The sequence below is a fragment of the Megalobrama amblycephala genome, linkage group LG2 (assembly GCF_018812025.1).
Source record: "Megalobrama amblycephala isolate DHTTF-2021 linkage group LG2, ASM1881202v1, whole genome shotgun sequence".
Lineage (NCBI taxonomy): Eukaryota > Metazoa > Chordata > Actinopteri > Cypriniformes > Xenocyprididae > Megalobrama > Megalobrama amblycephala.
The window spans coordinates 31,711,724-31,735,370 of record NC_063045.1 but is presented as its reverse complement, the minus strand read 5'-3'; the positions used below and the strand labels follow the sequence as shown (position 1 = coordinate 31,735,370).

At 41.4% G+C, this 23,647-nt stretch overlaps 1 protein-coding gene across 3 annotated transcripts in view; it reads left to right on the top strand.

The window, feature by feature from the left end:
- megf10 (multiple EGF-like-domains 10) overlaps window positions 1-23,647 on the top strand; it is a 107,720-nt gene that overhangs the window by 78,907 nt on the left and 5,166 nt on the right. For all 3 annotated transcript variants that reach the window (XM_048170519.1, XM_048170535.1, XM_048170525.1), the window contains exons 13-21: window positions 70-172; window positions 2,631-2,777; window positions 2,888-3,022; window positions 3,235-3,363; window positions 19,924-20,052; window positions 20,192-20,320; window positions 20,429-20,557; window positions 20,832-21,059; window positions 22,095-22,210. In XM_048170519.1, coding sequence (XP_048026476.1) covers window positions 70-172; window positions 2,631-2,777; window positions 2,888-3,022; window positions 3,235-3,363; window positions 19,924-20,052; window positions 20,192-20,320; window positions 20,429-20,557; window positions 20,832-21,059; window positions 22,095-22,210 — 1,245 coding nt within the window. The remainder of the gene's footprint in view (window positions 1-69; window positions 173-2,630; window positions 2,778-2,887; window positions 3,023-3,234; window positions 3,364-19,923; window positions 20,053-20,191; window positions 20,321-20,428; window positions 20,558-20,831; window positions 21,060-22,094; window positions 22,211-23,647) is intronic.

The window sequence follows — 23,647 nt, the reverse complement described above, 5'->3', positions numbered from 1 at the left end:
CAAATTCATGTGCAAAATAAATATTTTTGTTGAAAGAAGTGTACCTTTATGGAATGATGGTGTGTGCAGGACGGGACATATGGATTGGACTGTCGTGAGCGCTGTGACTGCAGTCATGCGGATGGGTGTCACCCCTCAACCGGACACTGCCGGTGTCTGGCCGGCTGGACAGGTAAACAAAACCTAAAGCTGAATGTCTGCTGCCATTTGAGATAAGAGTTTCAGGATAGCTTGTATTTTTTTTTACATTTTCTTTTTAAATGGTTACTGCTTTAAAAAGTAATTCCCACCTCTGGCCCAAAGTCCCAGGGGCCGGATTCACAACAATCTTCTTAAGAAAGAAGTTAGGAAAGTTCTTAAGATAAATTCTAAGAAGTTCATAAGAATGTTCCTAAATGCAATTCTTCACAATCACATCTTAATTTTTTAAGTTCATCTTAATTTTTTCTTAAGAAGAAAATGACAGGCTTTGGTCAATTTGATTGAAAGGCTGAAGACTGATGAACAAGCAGAGATGAATGCACATGAAGAATATACTCTCTCCCACACATTCCTCTGGGTTGTGGTCGACACCGGCAGCATACTGATGCTATCAGCAGCGTTTCCTCAGGGTTGCTGTACTAGAATGATCTCCAGCATTCTCCCATCGCCTAGCAACACACACTCACTCTCAAAAGAGCTTTTGTCCATGTTTTGGCATGACACTCTCCCACAGAGCTACTTCACCCACTGTGCACCATACTGACTGAGCTACAGACACACAGGAAGAGATGTGTTTAATAATTTGTCTTTGACAGCAGAGCTTGTTAAACACAGCCTGACGGTCAGTGGGTTAAGGCCCGTTCACACCAAGAAAGATAACTACAACAATAACTATATTACCATCCACCCCAATGCACAATAACGTTCTGTTTATTATAAGCACGCCCTGCAGTTATGTTGTCTGCTGTTTTAAATTCTTGAGTTCTTTAATGCAGGATGGATTCTGATTGGCTATTAATGTTTTTATCATTCATTAGGAAAAATTCAATTGAAAGTCATTCCAACAATATTGTTCCTCTGTGGAATTATAGTTGTGATGTGGACTTCTCTACTTTCATAAATTAGAAATGATTATTAAAACTTTATAGTTGTCATCCTTGGTGTGAATGGGCCTTTAGACTGAAGTCATGTGACACTTCACAAACACTTCACAAACACGCAATGCTAGCTACACTGGTGACCAAAGAAAACCAAAGAGAGGTGCAGTGACATTAAATGTTAAATAAAATAAATAAAATAAGCAGTAGTCATTGAGCCATGCCAGCGACAGCTTTTCTGGCATGCCTCCACCATCTCATCTCTTCCTCTATTCCAAGCTACCTCTTTCTATCCAGTCCCATAGTCTGGGAGCTTAATTTGCTCAGAGCTCGAGACCAGGGGCCTGTACCATGATGGTAGTTGAACAAATTCAGGGTTGTAGGATTAGTTTCGAGTTGACAAAACCAAACCACTCCAGTTGGCTTTGTTGGTACCATGATGCTTATCATCAACTTTCTCTGTCAACTCAGGCTTTGATCCTGAGTTTGTGGAGCACGTGCACATGAATGTGTGACATCATTGGTGAACAGCCAATCACATGCCTTGCAACAGAGAGAAACTATGATTCACTTCTTGCAAGAGAGCCAGCGTGATTCAAAACTCTTTTGCTGAAGATTAAGAGATTGAAGAAAATGAATTTAAATTCATTTACACTGATGAAAATAAAAGAAATTATCTTGCTCTGTCAGTGCAAGTGAAACTTGTGAAGTTAGTTTATTTAGTTGATAATATATAGCGATAGAGACTCAAACATGTAAGGTCACGTGTAGTCATATTGAAAGTTTATTTACAGCTTATTTATATTACATATGTTCTTTATATTAATATTCATTGAAACTAAATAATTAATAATAACTGTTAAACTAAAATCGCTTGTGTTATGAATTAATAATAATATATCATTGAATTATTATATAAATCATATATAAATCATAAAATAATTCTAAGTAATTATCATTAAAGCCAGACAATTTCATTGTTAATTTTTTTTTTTTTTTGCTATATAGTGACCTTTAATTTGGAGGACAAGAAACTGGGGGAGTGACTTTATTGCGTTGGATGTGTCAGTTCACTTATCTTACATCTGATTAGCCCAAATTCGGTTTGAGATCTCTGAACCAGAACACAACCTGCCCCGGAGCAGGTTAGCCGTGGAGCGTAAGTTACTATGGTGAACATTGCTAAAAGCCAAGTCACTTTCATGGTACCTAAAACCCAGGATTGGTGCAAACTAATCTGAAACTCCAAACTAATCCAGCTTCATGGTACAGGCCCCATGACAGCAAGCCAAAATGTTTAGCATCTTTCATTAAGACTGGATGGGCAGGTGAACTTGTAAACATCTAATAGTTCTTAGTACAAAATCATATAGGACATAATCCTTGAATGCTGTAAAAGGAGTGAAGTTTTCTGAATCAGTATATCAAAGAGATGGTCATCTGTGATTCTAACGTCCATGTGTGACGTGTGTGATTGTCCATATGATTATGAACATATCTCAGTGTGTTGTGGGAACATCTAGTCAGCATGTGTGTGTGTGTTTCTCACAGGCATTCACTGTGACAGCATGTGTGCTGAGGGTCGCTGGGGGCCGAACTGCTCCCTGTCCTGTAACTGTAAGAATGGAGCGTCGTGCTCACCCGACGAGGGTGCGTGCGAGTGCGCGCCTGGATTCAGAGGAACCACCTGTCAGCGCAGTGAGTACTCAAACACACCACGTGTGTCTGTTTCATGTGTCTGTCCCTTGACAACATGTCTGTTTTCTCATCTGCTCTGTTCTCCTGATGTTTCCCCGTTACCCTCCCAGTCTGTTCTCCGGGTTTCTTTGGCCACCGCTGTAGCCAGGCATGTCCACATTGCGTCCACAGCAGTGGCCCCTGTCACCATGTGACCGGCCAGTGTGACTGTCAGCCTGGTTTTAAAGGGGCTCTCTGCAACGAAGGCAAGAAAAGCCCCTCTCATTCACTACTACAGTACAACTGTCAAGTAACGTTACATGCAGTATTGGTCCTCTAATAATTTGGGAAGTGTGTCTTCTGCACGGCATTTATTCTTTCAGTTATTTTTGTTTACCATTTTCCAGTATCTGTTTGTCTAGTTCTCTCCCTAAGTCATGGTATTGATGTCCTGGTCTGTCTGTTTGTCTGTCTGCAGTGTGTCCCAGTGGCAGGTTTGGCAAGAACTGTGCGTGGAGCTGCACCTGCACTAATAACGGCACATGTAAACCCTTCGACGGCTCGTGTCAGTGTTACCCCGGCTGGATCGGCAGTGACTGCTCACAGCGTCAGTATTCTGTACTATCTCACTCAATGCTCTTTCAAATGTGAACAACTTATAAAGCTCTTGCTCTATCAGAGGTTTATGTCAGGCTCAATGTAGAATTTAGAGTCACTTCTTTAAGGCCGTGACACGCCAAAGAACTAGTGGCAACGAAAGTCAACTGTGTTGTCGCCTCATGTTGTGTGCATCTGAGCTAAAAATTTGCACTTAAACACAATGTAAAGACTTAGAGGCAATGGCCAACTAGCACGTACGGTCAACGTCTGCTTGAGAGAAAATAACTCTCAATACCAGCAGGTGGCAATAATCTATGTTCATCATTCAAAATGGGAATCCGGCACTATGACTGCTGATATACAACCTGGAACACTGCAAAAACTGAGCTGTCAGATGGTCAACGACAGCCCGATGTTGGCCGATAACCGACCGTCCGCTTGGTGTGTCTCGCCCTTTATAGTTTTTGCTGTGTTCTCAGGAAATCTTCCAAAATACATCCTGACCGACTAAACGTGGTTCTTCAGAGTTCAGCATAGTGATGCTGGTATGTGATGTGAGTGCTGGGATATTTGATTTGCATAATTTTCAACAACTTTAGCTCAACTGATGAGGCTACAAAAGAATTTCTTTAAGTCACCTGATGATCAGAAACCTAATGTCGGCCTTTAATAAAAGGTGTTGTCTGAGGAGATTGTGGTTGTCTAGGCACTTTCTCTCATGTCAATAATAATAATAATAATACATTTTATTTGTATTGCGCCTTTCTTACACTCAAGGCTCTAGGCACACTTAACCACAGTTCTGCAGATGTCAGGCTTGAATCTCGGAGTCAGGTGGGTTTGGTAGGAAAGCCTGATGTCTGGGTTGTTTTCCCTCTTCAAACAACTTCATTTGGGATTTGTAGCAGCTGTTGGATCTCCAACACTGATCTGATACATAGCTGATGTAGCTCTTTAATTTGCTTAGCTGATGTAGCTGAACATTTAACTCTCATCTCCTGTAGGTGGATCATCCATATAAAGACTGCTCAGTGACACTAGACACCAAGTTGCCCAATTTATCACTCAGGAGCATCAGAAACAAAAAAAGGTTTTAAACGGGACTCTTTGTGTCTTCTGCTCTTTGACCTCATTGAGGGTCTGTGGTCTCTTGCGCCCCCTGCTGATCATAAAGAGGAGCATTAATGAAATACACATGATCTGCTGATGTTACTGTATATATACAGTACTGGTCAAAGGTTTAGACCATTTAAGATTTTTTAAATGTTCACCAAGGATACATTTATTTGATCAAAATACAGTGACTGTTTTCTATTTTAATGTATTTTAAAATGTAATTTGTTCTTGTGAATGAATTTTCAGCATCATTACTCCAAGTCTTCAGCATCACATGATCCTTCAGAGGTCATTCTAATATGCTGATTTACTGCTCATTTATAATCAATTATTAATGGTGCTCTATTATTAATTACTCTGAAAACAGCTGCTTACTATTTTTGTGGAAACCCTGATAAAAAAAATTCAGGATTCTTTGATAAGAAAGTTCAATGAACTTCATTCATTTAAAATGGAAATCTTTTGTAACAATATAAATGTCAAGTCAAGTCAAGTCAAATTTATTTATATAGCGCTTTTTACAATTGGTAATTGTTTCAAAGCAGCTTTACATATTAGAAGCACAGAAAAAAGAGAAGTGGTTAAAAATAAGCTGTACAAGCAAGCGTGGTCATATGTAACATATACAAGATGGTGCTACATTAAGCCAATGTCAGCTGACTCCCAGGGGTGGAAAAAAACCCCTAGGAGAAAAACCCAGCATGCTAACACTGGGAAAAAAGTCCTAGGAGGGAAAAAACCCCTTGGAAGATATATATATAATATATGTAAATGGATATGGAGATCAAAATCTGAATTATACATTTTTATTATAGAGATTAAAAATAGATTATATATAAATATATGTAAGCGGATACGGAGATTAAAAATCTGAATTATAGATGCAGCCAGAACTGGATCTGTAGGCCCATTGTCTCCTGGGCTACGTTGTAGTCAGGTCCAGACACAGGTTCTCCATCTGATCTGGATACGGCCTGGATCCAGCACCCGGCAAACCTCAGGATAAGCAGAGAGACTGATATTAGCGTAGATGCCATTCTTATTCTGATGTACAGGTATATCTAGTGTTATAGGAAATGTTCTCGGTTCCGGCCGACCTAATTATTGCAGCGTAACAATCCTTTAACGGATTTGAAAAATGTTAATGTATTGATAATGTGTTATGTGTATGCAAGAGCAAAGAGATGTGTTTTTAGTCTAGATTTAAACTGACAGAGTGTGTCTGCTTCCCGAACAATGCTAGGAAGATTGTTCCAGAGTTTAGGTGCTAAATAGGAAAAGGATCTGCCGCCTTCAGTTGATTTTGATATTCTGGGTATTATCAACTGGCCTGAATTCTGAGATCGCAATAGACGTGAAGGACTATAATGCACCAAGAGCTCGCTTAGATACTGGGGAGCTAAACCATTTAGAGCTTTATAAGTAAGTAGCAAGATTTTAAAATCTATACGATGTTTAATAGGGAGCCAATGTAATGTTGACAGAACTGGGCTAATATGGTCATACTTTCTGGTTCTAGTAAGAACTCTAGCTGCCGCATTTTGGACCAACTGTAGTCTGTTTAAAAGCCGAGCAGAACAACCACCCAGTAGAGCGTTACAGTAATCTAGTCTTGAGGTCATGAATGCATGAACCAACTGTTCCGCATTTGTCATTGAGAGCATATGTCGTAATTTAGATATATTTTTTAGATGGAAGAAGGCGGTTTTACAGATACTAGAAACATGACTTTCAAATCAAAGATTGGTATCAAAGAGCACACCCAGGTTCCTAACTGAGGACGAAGATTTAATGGAGCACCCGTCAAGTGTTAGAGAGTATTCAAGGTTTTTTCGTGAGGAAGTTTTTGGTCCAAAGATTAGGATATCAGTTTTTTCTGAGTTTAATAATAAGAAATTTCTTGTCATCCAGTTTTTAATGTCAGCTATGCATTCTGTTAGTTTTGTGAATTTGTAGGTTTCGTCAGGGCGCGAGGAAATATAGAGCTGAGTATCGTCAGCGTAGCAGTGAAAACTAACACCATGCTTCCTAATTATCTCTCCTAAGGGCAGCATGTACAGAGTGAAAAGCAACGGTCCTAGTACTAAGCCTTGTGGTACTCCGTATTGAACTTGTGATCGATACGACATCTCTTCATTAACTACTACAGACTGATAACGGTCAGATAAGTAAGATTTGAACCATGCCAAAGCAATTCCACTAATGCCAATATAGTTTTCAAGTCTTTTTAAAAGAATGTTGTGATCGATAGTGTCAAAAGCAGCACTGAGATCTAATAACACTAATAGAGAAATACAGCCACGATCGGATGATAAGAGTAGATCGTTTGTAACTCTAACGAGAGCAGTCTCAGTACTATGGTATGGTCTAAATCCTGACTGGAAATCCTCACAGATTCCATTTCTTTCTAAAAAGGAGCACAGTTGTGTTGAAACTGCCTTTTCTAGTATCTTTGACAGAAAAGGTAGATTCGAGATTGGCCTGTAATTTACTAAATCTCTCGGATCTAACTGAGGTTTTTTAATAAGAGGTTTAATAATAGCCTGCTTAAAAGTTTTTGGCACGTATCCTAGTGTTAAAGATGAATTAATTATATCAAGAAGTGGACCTATGACCTCTGGAAGCATTTCTTTCAGTAGTTTAGTCAGCATTGGGTCTAACATACATGTTGTTGATTTTGATGATTTGATAAGTTTAGATAATTCTTCCTCTCCTATAGCGGCGAATGATTCTAGTTTTACCTCAGGGACACTACAGTGCACTGTCTGAAGCGAAACTGTAGACGGTTGCATGTTTATAATTTTCTCTCTAATATTGTCAATCTTGCAAGTAAAGAAGTTCATAAAGTCATTACTGCTGTGCTCTTTGGAAACGTCAGCAGTTGAATCTCTGTTTCTAGTTAATTTAGCCACTGTGTCAAATAAATACCTAGGATTATGTTTGTTTTCTATTAAGAGATTTGAAAAATAAGCAGATCTAGCATTTCTTATAGCCGTTCTGTACTCAATCATTTTTTCTTTCCACGAAAGGCGAAAAACTTCTAGTTTTGTTTTCTTCCAACTACGTTCAGCTTTTCTCACAGCTCGTTTTAGAGCCCGAGTGTGCTCATCATACCACGGCGTTGGATTAGTTTCCTTAATCTTCTTTAGACGTAAAGGAGCGACTGCATCTAATGTGCTGGAAAAGAGAGAGCCAATAGTTTCTGTTGCAGCATCGAGTTCTTCTAAGTTGTCAGGTATACTAAGGCGATGAAACTGCTCGGGGAGATTATTTATAAAGCAATCTTTAGTGGTAGAAGTGATGGTTCTACCATATTTATGGCTGGGTGGTGGTTTTGTAGCCTTGGCTAACTGTATTATACACGAGACTAAATAATGATCTGATATATCATCGCTCTGCTGTAGAATTTCAACAGCATCAATATCAATTCCATGCGACAGTATTAGATCTAAGGTATGATTACGACAATGAGTGGGTCCTGACACGTGTTGTCTAACTCCAATAGAGTTTAAAATGTCTGCAAATGCCAATCCAAATGCGTCTTTATTATTATCTACATGGATATTAAAATCACCAACAACAAGGACTTTATCCGCAGCCAGTACTAACTCTGATAGAAAATCAGCAAATTCTTTGATAAAGTCAGTATGGTGCCCTGGTGGCCTGTATACAGTAGCCAGCACAAATGTCAACTTACATAATGTTACATAAAGCAACATCACTTCAAAGGAATTATATTTGAAATTCTTTTGAATGATTCTGAATATATTACTATAAATTACAGCAACACCTCCCCCTTTGCCTTTCTGTCGAGGATTGTGTCGATAGTCATAACCTTGAGGACTAGACTCATTTAAAGTAATGTAATCGTCCGGTTTTAGCCAGGTTTCTGTCAAACACAGCAAGTCTAGTTTATTGTCTGTGATAATTTCATTTACAATAAGTGCTTTTGAAGAAATAGATCTAATATTCAGTAACCCAAGCTTTATCATTTGTTTATCTGATTTATCTGTGATTTTCATTTTTTGAACATCAATTAAATTTTTACCCTTAAAAGGTTTCGGAAGTTTTTTGTATTTACTAGTTCGAGGTACAGACACAGTCTCTATGTGATAATATCTAGGTGAAAGAGTTTCTATGTGCTGTGAATTATCTGAGTTCTGTGACGTGAGGCGGCTAGCAGACGGTCGGTTTAGCCAGTTTGTCTGCGTCCTGATCTGGGCCCTGGTTTGTCATGTTTCAGCTCTAATTTCTAGATAGAAGAGCAGCACCATCCCGGGAGGGATGAATACCATCTCTTTTCAACAGATCAGGTCTGCCCCAAAAGCTTTTCCAATTGTCTATGAAACCTATATTATTCTGCGGACACCACTTAGACAGCCAGCCATTGAGTGATGATAACCTGCTAACTATCTCATCACTCCAATGAACAGGAAAAGGGCCAGAACAAATTACTTCTGCTGACATTGAATTTGATGTTCAATGACACCTCTTTAATGTTAATTTTAGTGATCTCCGACTGGCGAAGTCGAACATCATTTGTGCCGACGTGGATAATGATTTTAGAATATTTACGTTTAGCATTAGCCAGCACTTTTAAATTTGCTTTGATGTCAGGTGCTCTGGCCCCCGGCAAACATGTGACTATGGTGGCTGGTGTCTCTATTTTCACGTTCCGTGTAATAGAATCGCCAATAACTAGGGCACTTTCAACAGGATTCTCAGTGGGTGCGTCACTGAGTGGGGAGAACCTGTTTGATGTTCTAATCGGAACGGAAGAGTGGTGTTTGTTCTTGCCACTATGCCGCCTCACAGTCACCCAGTTAGCCTGCTGCGTGGCTTCTACAACCGGAACCGAATGTGCAGTGTTTACTAGGCTAGTCACATCCAAAGCAGTATCTAAGGCCCTTTCATTCTCACGTGTCTCTAATTCTGAGATTCTCTCTGTCAGCCTGACAATATCCCTGCATTTATCACATGTGTAAGTCTCACTGCTGACAGAAAGAGCTAAGCTATTCATGTTGCATTTAATACACATGATAATCGTCGGACATGACTGACCATGTTTTTGTAGAGTAGTCTGACTCCCCACGCCGTCCGAAAAACTGCATCGCACACGGGACTCGCTAGCTGGATGTCTCAGTCGCTTGCCGGTGCCTGGGGCAAGGGTGATGTGCGGGACGCTGTACCTCACGGTGGATCTATGAATGCCGGGCAGCAAAGTCTCCACAGCTTCCCGATCTGACGAGGACAGATCAGAATAACATACATCGGATAAATCCGCCATTAGATCGACAAGGAAGGTTAGTTTAGAGGAAAAAATAGACGGTAGCTAGCAGGCTAGCGGGCTATGGCTGATACTAGGTGATTACGCTGGTAAATTACTAGTAATAAATCATTCCGTTTAGTAATACTATGCAATAGGTTAAGTAATCTAGTGAAAAACAAGAAAGTTATATTATGTGAATAGGAATAAAGAGAGGGATTTAGGATAAACTCCACGAAGCTCCGAGCGTAGGTCAGGCAGCAGGCAGCAGTTCACTCAAGGCAGCGAGGCAGAGAGGCAGACAGGAGCAAGTCTACTGTCACTTTTGATTAATTTAACGTGCATTTGCTAAATATATATATACATTGGGTACGGAAAGTATTCAGACCCCCTTAAATTGTTCACTCTTTGTTATATTGCAGCCATTTGCTAAAATCATTTAAGTTCATTTTTTTCCTCATTAATGTACACACAGCACCCCATATTGACAGAAAAACACAGAATTGTTGACATTTTTGCAGATTTATTAAAAAAGAAAAACTGAAATATCACATGGTCCTAAGTATTCAGACCCTTTGCTCAGTATTTAGTAGATGCAACCTTTTGATCTAATACAGCTATGAGTCTTTTTGGGAAAGATGCAACAAGTTTTTCACACCTGGATTTGGGGATCCTCTGCCATTCCTCCTTGCAGATCCTCTCCACTTCTGTCAGGTTGGATGGTAAACGTTGGTGGACAGCCATTTTTAGGTCTCTCCAGAGATGCTCAATTGGGTTTAAGTCAGGGCTCTGGCTGGGCCATTCAAGAACAGTCACAGAGTTGTTGTGAAGCCACTCCTTCATTATTTTAGCTGTGTGCTTAGGGTCATTGTCTTGTTGGAAGGTAAACCTTCGGCCCAGTCTGAGGTCCTGAGCACTCTGGAGAAGGTTTTCGTCCAGGATATCCCTGTACTTGGCCGCATTCATCTCTCCCTCGATTGCAACCAGTCGTCCTGTCCCTGCAGCTGAAAAACACCCCCACAGCATGATGCTGCCACCACCATGCTTCACTGTTGGGACTGTATTGGACAGGTGATGAGCAGTGCCTGGTTTTCTCCACACATACTGCTCAGAATTAAGGCCAAAAAGTTCTATCTTGGTCTCATCAGACCAGAGAATCTTATTTCTCACCATCTTGGAGTCCTTCTCACCATCTTGGAGTCCTTCTCACCATCTTGGAGTTCTGGTGGGCTTTCATGTGTCTTGCACTGAGGAGAGGCTTCCGTCGGGCCACTCTGCCATAAAGCCCCGACTGGTGGAGGGCTGCAGTGATGGTTGACTTTCTACAACATTCTCCCATCTCCCGACTGCATCTCTGGAGCTCAGCCACAGTGATCTTTGGGTTCTTCTTTACCTCTCTCATCAAGGCTCTTCTCCCCCTATAGCTCAGTTTGGCCGGACGGCCAGCTCTAGGAAGGGTTCTGGTCATCCCAAACGTCTTCCATTTAAGGATTATGGAGGCCACTGTGCTCTTAGGAACCTTAAGTGCAGCAGAATTTTTTTAGTAACCTTGGCCAGATCTGTGCCTTGACACAATTCTGTCTCTGAGTTCTTCAGGCAGTTCCTTTGACCTCATGATTCTCATTCTGTCATGATCATGAGTTGGAGTGCCCCGTTTAGCCACCAGAGGGCACTCCAACATGGACTTTTGTCACTGTCTGAACTGCATTTCCCATAATTCACTCCTGGACTCATTATCCTCGTTCATTGCACTCAGCTGTTTTGTGTTTGTTCATTAGTGTCTGTCTATTTAGTCTCAGTTGTTTCTGTCCTTGGTTGTGGTTTGTTGTAATTGTTATGTGCACTTTTGTTACCTCTGGTTTTCTGTTTGTGGACTGTTATATGGATTTTGACCCTTGCCTGCCTTTGGATTTACATTTCTGGATTTACCAATAAATGCTGCAACTGGATCCTAACATCTTGTTCTTGTGTGCACCGTGGCAGAACAAACCACCAATGCAAGGATCCAGCAGCAGGAGAGTCCGGCCACCGTCCAGCACACAGGGGAAGTGGGAGCAGTCCCCAAGATTTGGCTGAGCTTCGGCAGAGGGGTATGGAGGTGTGCAAATTCACCCAACGATTTTGGTCACAGGCGGAGAAATTTAATCTCCCTGATTTGGTCCTCAGGGACATTTTTAACCTATGTCTTGATGAACCCCTGCTGCAATGGGAGATGGAGTTTGTGGGAGATCTAAGTTTCTGGAATTTCTCTAAGTACCTGCATCTGCGTAAGATTGGACCGGTTCGATTACCTCCAGCACCCCCTCCAGTCCATCAATCCGTTCAAGTCTGGGAATCCTCTCCAGCCCGTGAGCCCGCACCAGCCAGCAAGTCTGCTCCAAAGCCAGCTTCAGCCCGTGAGTCCGCTCCAGAGGCCTCAGAGGAGGTGGGCACTGAGTCTCCGCTTCCCACATCTAAAAAGAGGAAGAGGAGGAGGAAGGCTTCCATCCCTCAAGACCCGGAGGCCTCCCCAGAGCCCGCTCCAGCCAGTGAGTCCACTCCAGCCAGTGAGTCCACTCCAGCCAGTGAGTCCACTCCAGCCAGTGAGTCCACTCCAGCCAGTGAGTCCACTCCAGCCAGTGAGTCCACTCCAGCCAGTGAGTCCACTCCAGCCAGTGAGTCCACTCCAGCCAGTGAGTCCACTCCAGCCAGTGAGTCCACTCCAGCCAGTGAGTCCACTCCAGCCAGTGAGTCCACTCCAGCCAGTGAGTCCACTCCAGCCAGTGAGTCCACTCCAGCCAGTGAGTCTGCTCCAGAGCCCGCTCCAGCCAGTGAGTCCGCTCCAGCCAGTGAGTCCACTCCAGCGCCCGCTCCAGCCAGTGAGTCCACTCCAGAGCCCGCTCCAGCCAGTGAGTCCGCTCCAGCCAGTGAGTCCACTCCAGCGCCCGCTCCAGCCAGTGAGTCCACTCCAGAGCCCGCTCCAGCCAGTGAGTCCACTCCAGAGCCCGCTCCAGCCAGTGAGTCCGCTCCAGCCAGTGAGTCCACTCCAGCGGCCGCTCCAGCCAGTGAGTCCACTCCAGAGCCCGCTCCAGCCAGTGAGTCCACTCCAGAGCCCGCTCCAGCCAGTGAGCCCGCTCCAGCCAGTGAGCCCGCTCCAGAGCAGCCTGTTCTCCTGGTCAGTCCTGTCTTGGCCCAGAGGGCTGTGCTCACTTTTTATGTTTTGGCTGTCCTGCGTGCGCTGAGGATGAACTCGAGCTCTATGGACTTTGGAGCAGCCTGCTGTCGTCCCAGAGCAGCCCGAGCAGCCTGCTGTCGTCCCAGAGCAGCCCGAGCAGCCTGCTGTCGTCCCAGAGCAGCCCGAGCAGCCTCTGTCGTCCCAGAGCAGCCCGAGCAGCCTGCTGTCGTCCCAGAGCAGCCCGAGCAGCCTGCTGTCGTCCCAGAGCAGCCCGAGCAGCCTGCTGTCGTCCCAGAGCAGCCCGAGCAGCCTGCTGTCGTCCCAGAGCAGCCCGAGCAGCCTGCTGTCGTCCCAGAGCAGCCCGAGCAGCCTGCTGTCGTCCCAGAGCAGCCCGAGCAGCCTGCTGTCGTCCCAGAGCAGCCCGAGCAGCCTGCTGTCGTCCCAGAGCAGCCCGAGCAGCCTGCTGTCGTCCCAGAGCAGCCCGAGCAGCCTGCTGTCGTCCCAGAGCAGCCCGAGCAGCCTGCTGTCGTCCCAGAGCAGCCCGAGCAGCCTGCTGTCGTCCCAGAGCAGCCCGAGCAGCCTGCTGTCGTCCCAGAGCAGCCCGAGCAGCCTGCTCTCGTCCCAGAGCAGCCCGAGCAGCCTGCTCTCGTCCCAGAGCAGCCCGAGCAGCCTGCTCTCGTCCCAGAGCAGCCCGAGCAGCCTGCTCTCGTCCCAGAGCAGCCCGAGCAGCCTGCTCTCGTCCCAGAGCAGCCCGAGCAGCCTGCTCTCGTCCCAGAGCAGCCCGAGCAGCCTGCTCTCGTCCCAGAGCAGCCCGAGCAGCCTGCTCTCGTCCCAGAGCAGCCCGAGCAGCCTGCTCTCGTCCCAGAGCAGCCCGAGCAGCCTGCTCTCGTCCCAGAGCAGCCCGAGCAGCCTGCTCTCGTCCCAGAGCAGCCCGAGCAGCCTGCTCACCCTGATTCGGCCACGGAGGCCGTCACCGAGCTGCCCGCTCTCCCTGATTCGGCCACGGAGCACCCTTGGCCAGCCCTGCCGCCGCCGCCGCCGCCCAGGCCGCCTGCCCTGCTGCCACTGTCCCGGCCATCTGAACCGCTGGAACCCGCCTGGTCAGTTCCTCCAGCGCCGCCCTGGCAATCAGCCAGGACTCCAGACCCTAGGGAACCCGCCTGGTCAGTTCCTCCAGTGCCGCCCTGGCATTCAGCCAGGACCCCGACCTTCTTAGAGCCCCTGTGGTCTGTTCCTCCGGCTCCCCCCTGGCCTTCGGTTGGGGGCTCTGGTCCTGGCCCGCCGTCCCTCCCCCTGGTCCTCCTCCAGTCCACCTCCCTCCTGAGAGTTGTGTTTTTGTTTTTTGTTTTTTTTCATGGAGCATCTGGTAGCTGCTCCGTAAGGAGGGGGTACTGTCATGATCATGAGTTGGAGTGCCCCGTTTAGCCACCAGAGGGCACTCCAACATGGACTTTTGTCACTGTCTGAACTGCATTTCCCATAATTCACTCCTGGACTCATTATCCTCGTTCATTGCACTCAGCTGTTTTGTGTTTGTTCATTAGTGTCTGTCTATTTAGTCTCAGTTGTTTCTGTCCTTGGTTGTGGTTTGTTGTAATTGTTATGTGCACTTTTGTTACCTCTGGTTTTCTGTTTGTGGACTGTTATATGGATTTTGACCCTTGCCTGCCTTTGGATTTACGTTTCTGGATTTACCAATAAATGCTGCAACTGGATCCTAACATCTTGTTCTTGTGTGCACCGTGGCACATTCACTCTGACATGCACTGTGAGCTGTAAGGTCTTATATAGACAGGTGTGTGGCTTTCCTAATCAAGTCCAATCAGTATAATCAAACACAGCTGAACTCAAATGAAGGTGTAGAACCATCTCAAGGATGATCAGAAGAAATGGACAGCCCCTTTGTTAACGCTCATGTGGTGTTCGGGTCAATTTGACCCGGAGAAGATTTTCTTTTTCCTGAAAATACTAGTTAATGTTATCGTTTTGGACTGAAACTTAGTGACTTTGTTCCCAAAGGGTATAACTAAATTTACTAACATTTTTTTGGAAATTTTCTTACTTTTTTTGTGGGGGTTTTGTTACCTTGTTACACTCGTGGTGTTCCCGGTCAAAAATGACCGGCCTATAAAAAATAGCTTATAAATCACTCATTATACCATATTTTCACCCAATCTTGGATTCAATCTTTTTGTCAACTTGTTCTCTTTCAATTAGGACTGGTTTTATATTTCTGTTTGCATCTGATTAATCATGGGCCTCATTTATCTGAGAGTAGGCATCTCATTTTTTTTGAGTAATTTTTTTTTAATTTTTGAATAATTTTGGAAATCTTAAATAAAATCTGAAGAAAATTGGTATTGTTGATCACACTAGTCTACTCTAATGTTTTCACCAGGAATTTTGTTTTGAAACTTGTTTTGTAAAAAATATGGCACATAGTCACACTTGTGGTGTTCCCGGTCAAAAATGACCGGCCTATAAAAAATAGCTTATAAATCACTCATTATACCATATTTTCACCCAATCTTGGATTCAATCTTTTTGTCAACTTGTTCTCTTTCAATTAGGACTGGTTTTATATTTCTGTTTGCATCTGATTAATCGTGGGCCTCATTTATCTGAGAGTAGGCATCTCATTTATTGAGTAAAAAACAAATAATTTGTGAGTAAATTTGGAAATATTAAAAAAAAATATATAAAAAAAATGGCTACTGTTGATCACACTAGTCTACTCTAATGTTTCACCAGGAATTTTGTTTTGAAATTTTTGTTTTGTAAAAAATATGGCACATAGTCACACTTGTGGTGTTCCCGGTCAAAAATGACCGGCCTATAAAAAATAGCTTATAAATCACTCATTATACCATATTTTCACCCAATCTTGGATTCAATCTTTTTGTCAGCTTGTTCTCTTTCAATTAGGACTGGTTTTATATTTCTGTTTGCATCTGATTAATCGTGGGCCTCATTTATCTGAGAGTAGGCATGGTCAAAAATGGTCACAATGGCCGACCATTGAAAGTGAATGGGAGAGACTGAAAATAACAGAACAATTTAGTTTTCAGGAGCATGTTCATTATTTTCATGTACACATATGAGCATATGTGCTTGCAAACATCGAGCCCTTGGACCTGTGCATGTATCGATACATTTATACACACGCTACCCAGACACACACACGTTAAAACACACAAACTTTTTTGAGTATTACACACATTCTTTTCCACAGAGAGAAATTTGATCCTACCCTAACCTGCATCTAATATACATTTATCCATCTGACATTACCACACACACACACACACACACACACACACACACACACACACACACACACACACACACACACACACACACACACACACACACACACACAAACACAAACTGGCCGTGACTGCAGTGACCCGGCTTCAAAAGAATCTTTCTTTCATGTTCTTGTTAAAACACATTAAAACACACAAACTTTTTTGAGTATTACACACATTCTTTTCCACAGAGAGAAATTTGATCCTACCCTAACCTGCATCTAATATACATTTATCCATCTGACACACACACACACACGCACACACGCACACACACGCACACACAAACACAAACTGGCCGTGACTGCAGTGACCCGGCTTCAAAAAATCTTTCTTTCATGTTCTTGTTTCATCACAGCTTCCAGACAAAATATTATGACATTTTGTTTTGGAACTGTGAGGTTCTCACACAGAACTAGACAATATTTACAAATATACATCATGCGATAGCACAGGCATATATAAATGCCTCACAGCACCTTGCTTGTCATTCATTTGAAGCCGGGTCACTGCAGTCATGGCCAGTTTGTGTTTGTGTGTGTGTGTGTGTGTGTGTGTGTGTGTGTGTGTGTGTGTGTGTGTGTGTGTGTGTGTGTGGTAATGTCAGATGGATAAATGTATATTAGATGCAGGTTAGGGTAGGATCAAATTTCTCTCTGTGGAAAAGAATGTGTGTAATACTCAAAAAAGTTTGTGTGTTTTAACGTGTGTGTGTCTGGGTAGCGTGTGTATAAATGTATCGATACATGCACAGGTCCAAGGGCTCGATGTTTGCAAGCACATATGCTCATATGTGTACATGAAAATAATGAACATGCTCCTGAAAACTAAATTGTTCTGTTATTTTCAGTCTCTCCCATTCACTTTCAATGGTCGGCCATTGTGACCATTTTTGACCATGCCTACTCTCAGATAAATGAGGCCCACGATTAATCAGATGCAAACAGAAATATAAAACCAGTCCTAATTGAAAGAGAACAAGTTGACAAAAAGATTGAATCCAAGATTGGGTGAAAATATGGTATAATGAGTGATTTATAAGCTATTTTTATAGGCCGGTCATTTTTGACCGGGAACACCACAAGTGTGACTATGTGCCATATTTTTTACAAAAATGTTTCAAAACAAAATTCCTGGTGAAACATTAGAGTAGACTAGTGTGATCAACAGTAGCCATTTTTTTCATATTTTTTTTTCATATTTCCAAATTTACTCACAAATTATTTGTTTTTTACTCAAAAAATTAGATGCCTACTCTCAGATAAATGAGGCCCATGATTAATCAGATGCAAACAGAAATATAAAACCAGTCCTAATTGAAAGAGAACAAGTTGACAAAAAGATTGAATCCAAGATTGGGTGAAAATATGGTATAATGAGTGATTTATAAGCTATTTTTTATAGGCCGGTCATTTTTGACCGGGAACACCACAAGTGTGACTATGTGCCATATTTTTTACAAAACAAAAGTTTCAAAACAAAATTCCTGGTGAAACATTAGAGTAGACTAGTGTGATCAACAATACCAATTTTCTTCAGATTTTATTTAATATTTCCAAAATTATTCAAAAATTTAAAAAAAATTACTCAAAAAATGAGATGCCTACTCTCAGATAAATGAGGCCCATGATTAATCAGATGCAAACAGAAATATAAAACCAGTCCTAATTGAAAGAGAACATGTTGACAAAAAGATTGAATCCAAGATTGGGTGAAAATATGGTATAATGAGTGATTTATAAGCTTTTTTTAATGGGCCGGTCATTTTTGACCGGGAACACCACAAGTGTGACAATGTACCATTTTATACAAAATAAAATTTTTAAAAACAAAATTCCTGGTGAAAATTTTAAGTTGACTAGTGTGATCAACAATACCAATTTTCTTCAGATTTTATTTAATATTTCCAAAATTATTCAAAAATTAAAAAAAAATTACTCAAAAAATGAAATGCCTACTCTCAGATAAATGAGGCCTATGATTATTCAGATGCAAATCAAAATATAAAACCAGTCCTAATTGAAAGAGAACATGTTGACAAAAAGACTGAATCCAAGATTGGGTGAAAATATGGTATAATGAGTGATTTATAAGCTTTTTTTTATGGGCCGGTCATTTTTGACCAGGAACACCACGAGCGTTATAGGGTTTTGAACACCACATGAGGGTTAAATATATCAGTGTCACAGCAAAGAGTCTGAATACTTAGGACCATGTGATATATCAGTTTTACTTTTTTAATAAATCTGCAAAAATGTCAACAATTCTGTGTTTTTCTGTCAATATGGGGTGCTGTGTGTACATTATTAAAGAGAGAAAAACTCTCTTTGAACTTAAATGATTTTAGCAAATGGCTGCAATATAACGAAGAGTGAAAAATTTAAGGGGGTCTGAATACTTTCCGTACCCACTGTGTGTATATATATATATATATATATATATATATATATATATATATATATATATATAATTATTAAATATATTATTATTTTATTAAATCTTACCCCAAGCTTTTGAATGGTAGTGCACCACGGTTTCCACAAAAATATGAAGCAGCACAACTGTTTTCAACATTGATAATAAGCAGCAAATCAACATATTAGAATGATTTCTGAAGGATCATGTGACACTGAAGACTGAAGTAATGATGCTGAAAATTCAGCTTTGATCACAGGAAAAAAAAATCTTAAACATCTCAACATATATTCACATAGAAAACAGTTATTTTAAATTATAATAATATTTCACAATACTACTGTTTTCATGTAATTTTGAATAAATGCAGCCAAACTTTTGACTGATAATGTGGAATCATGCTTATTTCCCCAAAATGTGGAGCGCAAGAAAATATTTATAATGGCAGAACGTTGCTCTTCATTTCATTTACATTCATGTCAATGTTTTCTTGACATCAAATGCAGTACTGATAACTGCTCTTCTCATCTCATGGTTTCATTTGTCAACATAAAAAAAATCACTCACAAACACAATTCACAGCCATACTTTATATTAAGTGTCCTTACTATGTACTAACATAAAAAATAAGTACAATGTACTTATTAAAAGCTATATAACATGATAAATATAATGCGTTGTTGGTGTTTTCATGGATTTTACAAAATAAAACTAAATCGAGGGTAACGCGGGTATTATGTAATTAATAGGCGACGCACGGACATGTAAAATTGCATATTCTCTGGATTTAAACATTCTTGGAAACATTTGGGATAATGTAAGTACACAAGTCAACAAAATATATAACATTGTTCTAGTGGTTTTTGGATATTTTAATCCAAAAATCCTACTGTACATATTGTGCCTTTAACTGGTTGCATATGTTAGATTTATTGATTGACTCGGGCAGAGAAAAGCTGTTGCTATCAAACATTGTTAACTTAATCAACTGAGTCAGTGTAATGGTGAAGGGATAGATCAAATAGGCCAATTGATGGAAGGTTTGCAAAGAAATTTCATGCTCCCTTGTAAAAGTATTTTTTAGTATTTTTAAAATGCAAAAATACAGTAGTTTATTTTGATACATGGTGTGGCAGCTGTATTTTGTGGTTTATTTTGATACACTTAAAATTAAGGTATTCTGTATTTTATTTTAAAATACATTTTAATGTATTTTTGCACAACCCTGAGTATCGGTACCGATAAAATGTAAATGATACCCATCCCTAGCTGCAGAGGTGTGATGTGTTTATGTGTGTTTACCCATAGCGTGTCCTCCGGGTCAGTGGGGTCCCGACTGCATCCACACTTGTAACTGCCACAACGGGGCGTTCTGCAGCGCTTATGATGGCGAGTGTAAGTGTACGGCTGGCTGGACGGGGCTGTACTGTACACAACGTGAGTACAACTTTCTCTCTCCAAGTCCGATATGAAACTGAACCTACACTTCTAGCAGTGCTGAGTGCTCACATGTCATGCTCAGTTCAGTAACGATCAGTCGTGACATTTCCTGTCATCGTGCTTTTGTGTCCTGCAGGCTGTCCCTTGGGCTTCTACGGTAAGGATTGTGTGCTGTTGTGCCAGTGTGAGAATGGCGCAGACTGTGATCATATCTCCGGTCATTGCACGTGCCGCACTGGCTTCATGGGACGCCACTGTGAACAGAGTGAGTAAAGAGTGTTTCAAAGCAGGAAACAGTGGAGCTATTACTTTGATATTTTCAAGCACATGCACGAGACTACATCTGATCCAGCATTGCTCCATTCGATTCCAGAATGTCCTGCGGGAACGTACGGATACGGCTGCCGGCAGGTGTGTGATTGTCTCAATAACTCCACCTGTGATCACATGACTGGCACCTGCTACTGTAATCCTGGCTGGAAAGGCACACGCTGTGACCAGGGTAACATTACATTAGCACTCATAAACGCTGCTTGTTACACTGTGTCTGCACTTTAGAAAATTAACTAGAAATCAGGAAATGTCATACTTTTTAGAATAGCAAAATAATTCCAGCATTAGTAATAGATACAGATGCCTCCAGAGTAGACGGTTTCACAGCTACAATGATTCTGGGAGACATCTGGTTCCATCACATGTGATCACCCACACAATGAGGTTTCATCTGAACGCGTGAGATTCTCATGTGTGACACTTATGTTCCCTGTCTTTCTCAGCTGGCGTGATCATTGTAGGGAATCTCAACAGTTTGACGAGTGCCGCTGTGCCTGTGGACTCGTATCAGATTAGTGCTATTGCAGGAATCATCGTCCTGGTACTTCTTGTGCTCATCCTCCTCCTCCTCTTCATCATTTACCGCAAGAAACAGAAAGGCAAAGATTCCACAATGCCTGCGGTCACATACACACCCACCATCAGGGCCAACACCGATTACGCCATCGCAGGTCAGTGTCACAATGACTGTAATGATGCTTTTTCTGAATAAGTCTTACAGTTGTCACATCATATTATGAATAACTGTCATAATTCTATTGGTAATCATTCTTATGATTTATTATATAATTCTTATCATGGTGACTAAACTATGGCAGAATGGCCTGCTTACACTGAGCTTTGTGACGCACCTCTTTCAAATATAGCTGGCTAGTTTTCAATTATATATATTTTTAAAGTGCTGTTGTCACCTAACTGACTAAATGCCACTTAAAATGAGTTTAAAAATCTGGACATATTCTAGGACAGGAAAAGAGATATTCTGATGATCACTGTGTACAGAATTTTCCAAACTCAAAAGACCATGAAGAATTAATCCAACCCAAGCTGATCTGAGAAAGCAGTGGCTAGTAATCATATGAAAAGATTTCCACACAGGGTGTCAGTGTGCTAAACTAGTCACCTGACGCAAAGCTGCAGTGTGTGCGAGATCATCAGAACTTACCTTTATTTATTTATATCAAAAGTTTTAATCACTATTTTGTGTCGTTGTTCATTGACAATCATTTAACTGTATGCAATTTATATGTTTATGCCAAAATGCATAATTATCGTTCAATGTAGTAGCTCTGTCAACGTGGTACTTTTTAAGATTAAATAAATATGGTTAACATTGTTAAATTTCTTTAAGGGACCACATTCATTGAGATTTTTAAAAGAGCACCAACACACAGAAGCAAATCCTGTTCTGTCAAATTCATTAATAAACGGTAAATATGAAGAGTAAGTGAAAAACACTGTTAATGAGATGAGCATTGGACTGCTGCAGGTTATAAGGCAATATATTTATTTATTATTCAGAAAGCACATTTGGAAAGGAAAATATATTTTTAGGAACGTTTCAGCAGGTTCAATATAATTCATGTTAACACAGAGAACACCGGAAACGCCTGAGCCATAGAAGGTAGAATGCAGAAGTAGCTGTGCAAGTAGTTCATTGACAGGGTGGTAACTATGTCTGTTTGTGATGTATTTCCTGTTTCTAGAGTCGCTCCCGCAGACTGATGTCCTTCCCAACAGTAACTATTTCTCCAACCCCAGCTACCACACGCTGACCCAGTGCAGCAGCCCGCCTCACATCAATAACCTCCCCTATGGAAAGGTCTTATTAAGAGTCTCATTGGTTTACTCTACTAACTGACTCTGTAATTGTTGAACAGCTCTTGAAATAAAAGACTAATATTTTGTGCTGCTTATACTGCTTATGCTTGTTTAAAACATAATGTTGCTAAATAGAGCTTTTCAGTTATGATATCAATTTTTGGGCCATCCCAGAATGCTAATTCACCACAGATTCCCTTGCCTTTGTGTTGTTAGAATCAGTTTTTGATTTATGAGAAAAATTATTTTTTTGTACAAAATGTATAGGAAACATAAAAACTCTGTTTAAGGAATGTTGATCACAGGCAGGGATGGGCAGTATTTATGATACATGTATTTCAAATACGTATTTCAAATACAAAATAGTATTTTGTAATTTGTATTTGATAGGGTTGATGAAAATGGCTTTGTATTTTGTATCAAAATACTTTAGTGTTTTGTATTTTTGTAGTTTTAAAATACTGTAAAATACTTTGTAAGAAGTCTACATGATGACATCATAAAAATGCAGCCTCTGATTGGTTCTACTCAGTGGTTTGCCCAGACTTGTTGAGTTCAGAACAGATGTTAAGTTTTGGTGTTTGTTTTAGTAGCCTAGGCTAAATAGTTTACCAATTTACATAATGTTCTTGAAAACTATTATACCAAGCATCAGCCCCCTATATTTATGATTAACAATCAATTGATTAATTAGTTATAAACTAGTTGCTTTGAATACAGGAGCCATCAGTTGTCTTCTAATGAATGACTTGTTTGTCATTGAGTCAGTGTTGCTGATGCAAAGTAGTCCCTTCATTACCAAACATCAAGTAACTAAATTAGGATACAATTATAAACTGTTGGTTGGTTGCTTCATCTGTTAAATCCACAATATGTAAATTTTCGTTGCAAGAGGTCACTTATTCAGTCATTTATCCTTGATTTTGTGGAATCATGGGATGTGTTGTTTTCACGTCTACAGACAGTGGAAAAGAATCGGGATGGGACTCGGGCAGAAATCATGTCCATGGATGAGATTATTAATGTTACTGTAGTATGAAGCAGAGCAGGGCGGGTGATGTTGGAGCTGAACAAAACCGCTAGAGAGATTGATAATGAGAGATGAGCGCGACACACGTCTCGAGAGCAGTGGAACTTTTAATATGCCACAGTCGCCATTTGTGCTTTTTTTGGTCTAGCGTATGTGGGGTAATGCAGCGCTGTTTATCATATTAGATACATTTGTGTGTTGAAAGTTGTTAGGATGATACTCTGTGTGTTCGCTTGGCGGCTGCTATGAGACACTGCAGTAAGCTAGATCAGTGGTTCTCAAACCTGTCCTGGGGACCCCCCACCACTGCACATTTTGCATGTCACCCTCATCTAACACACCCAATTCAACTCTTGCAGTCTCTACTAATTAGCTGATGACTTGAATCAGATGTGTTAGATGAGGGTG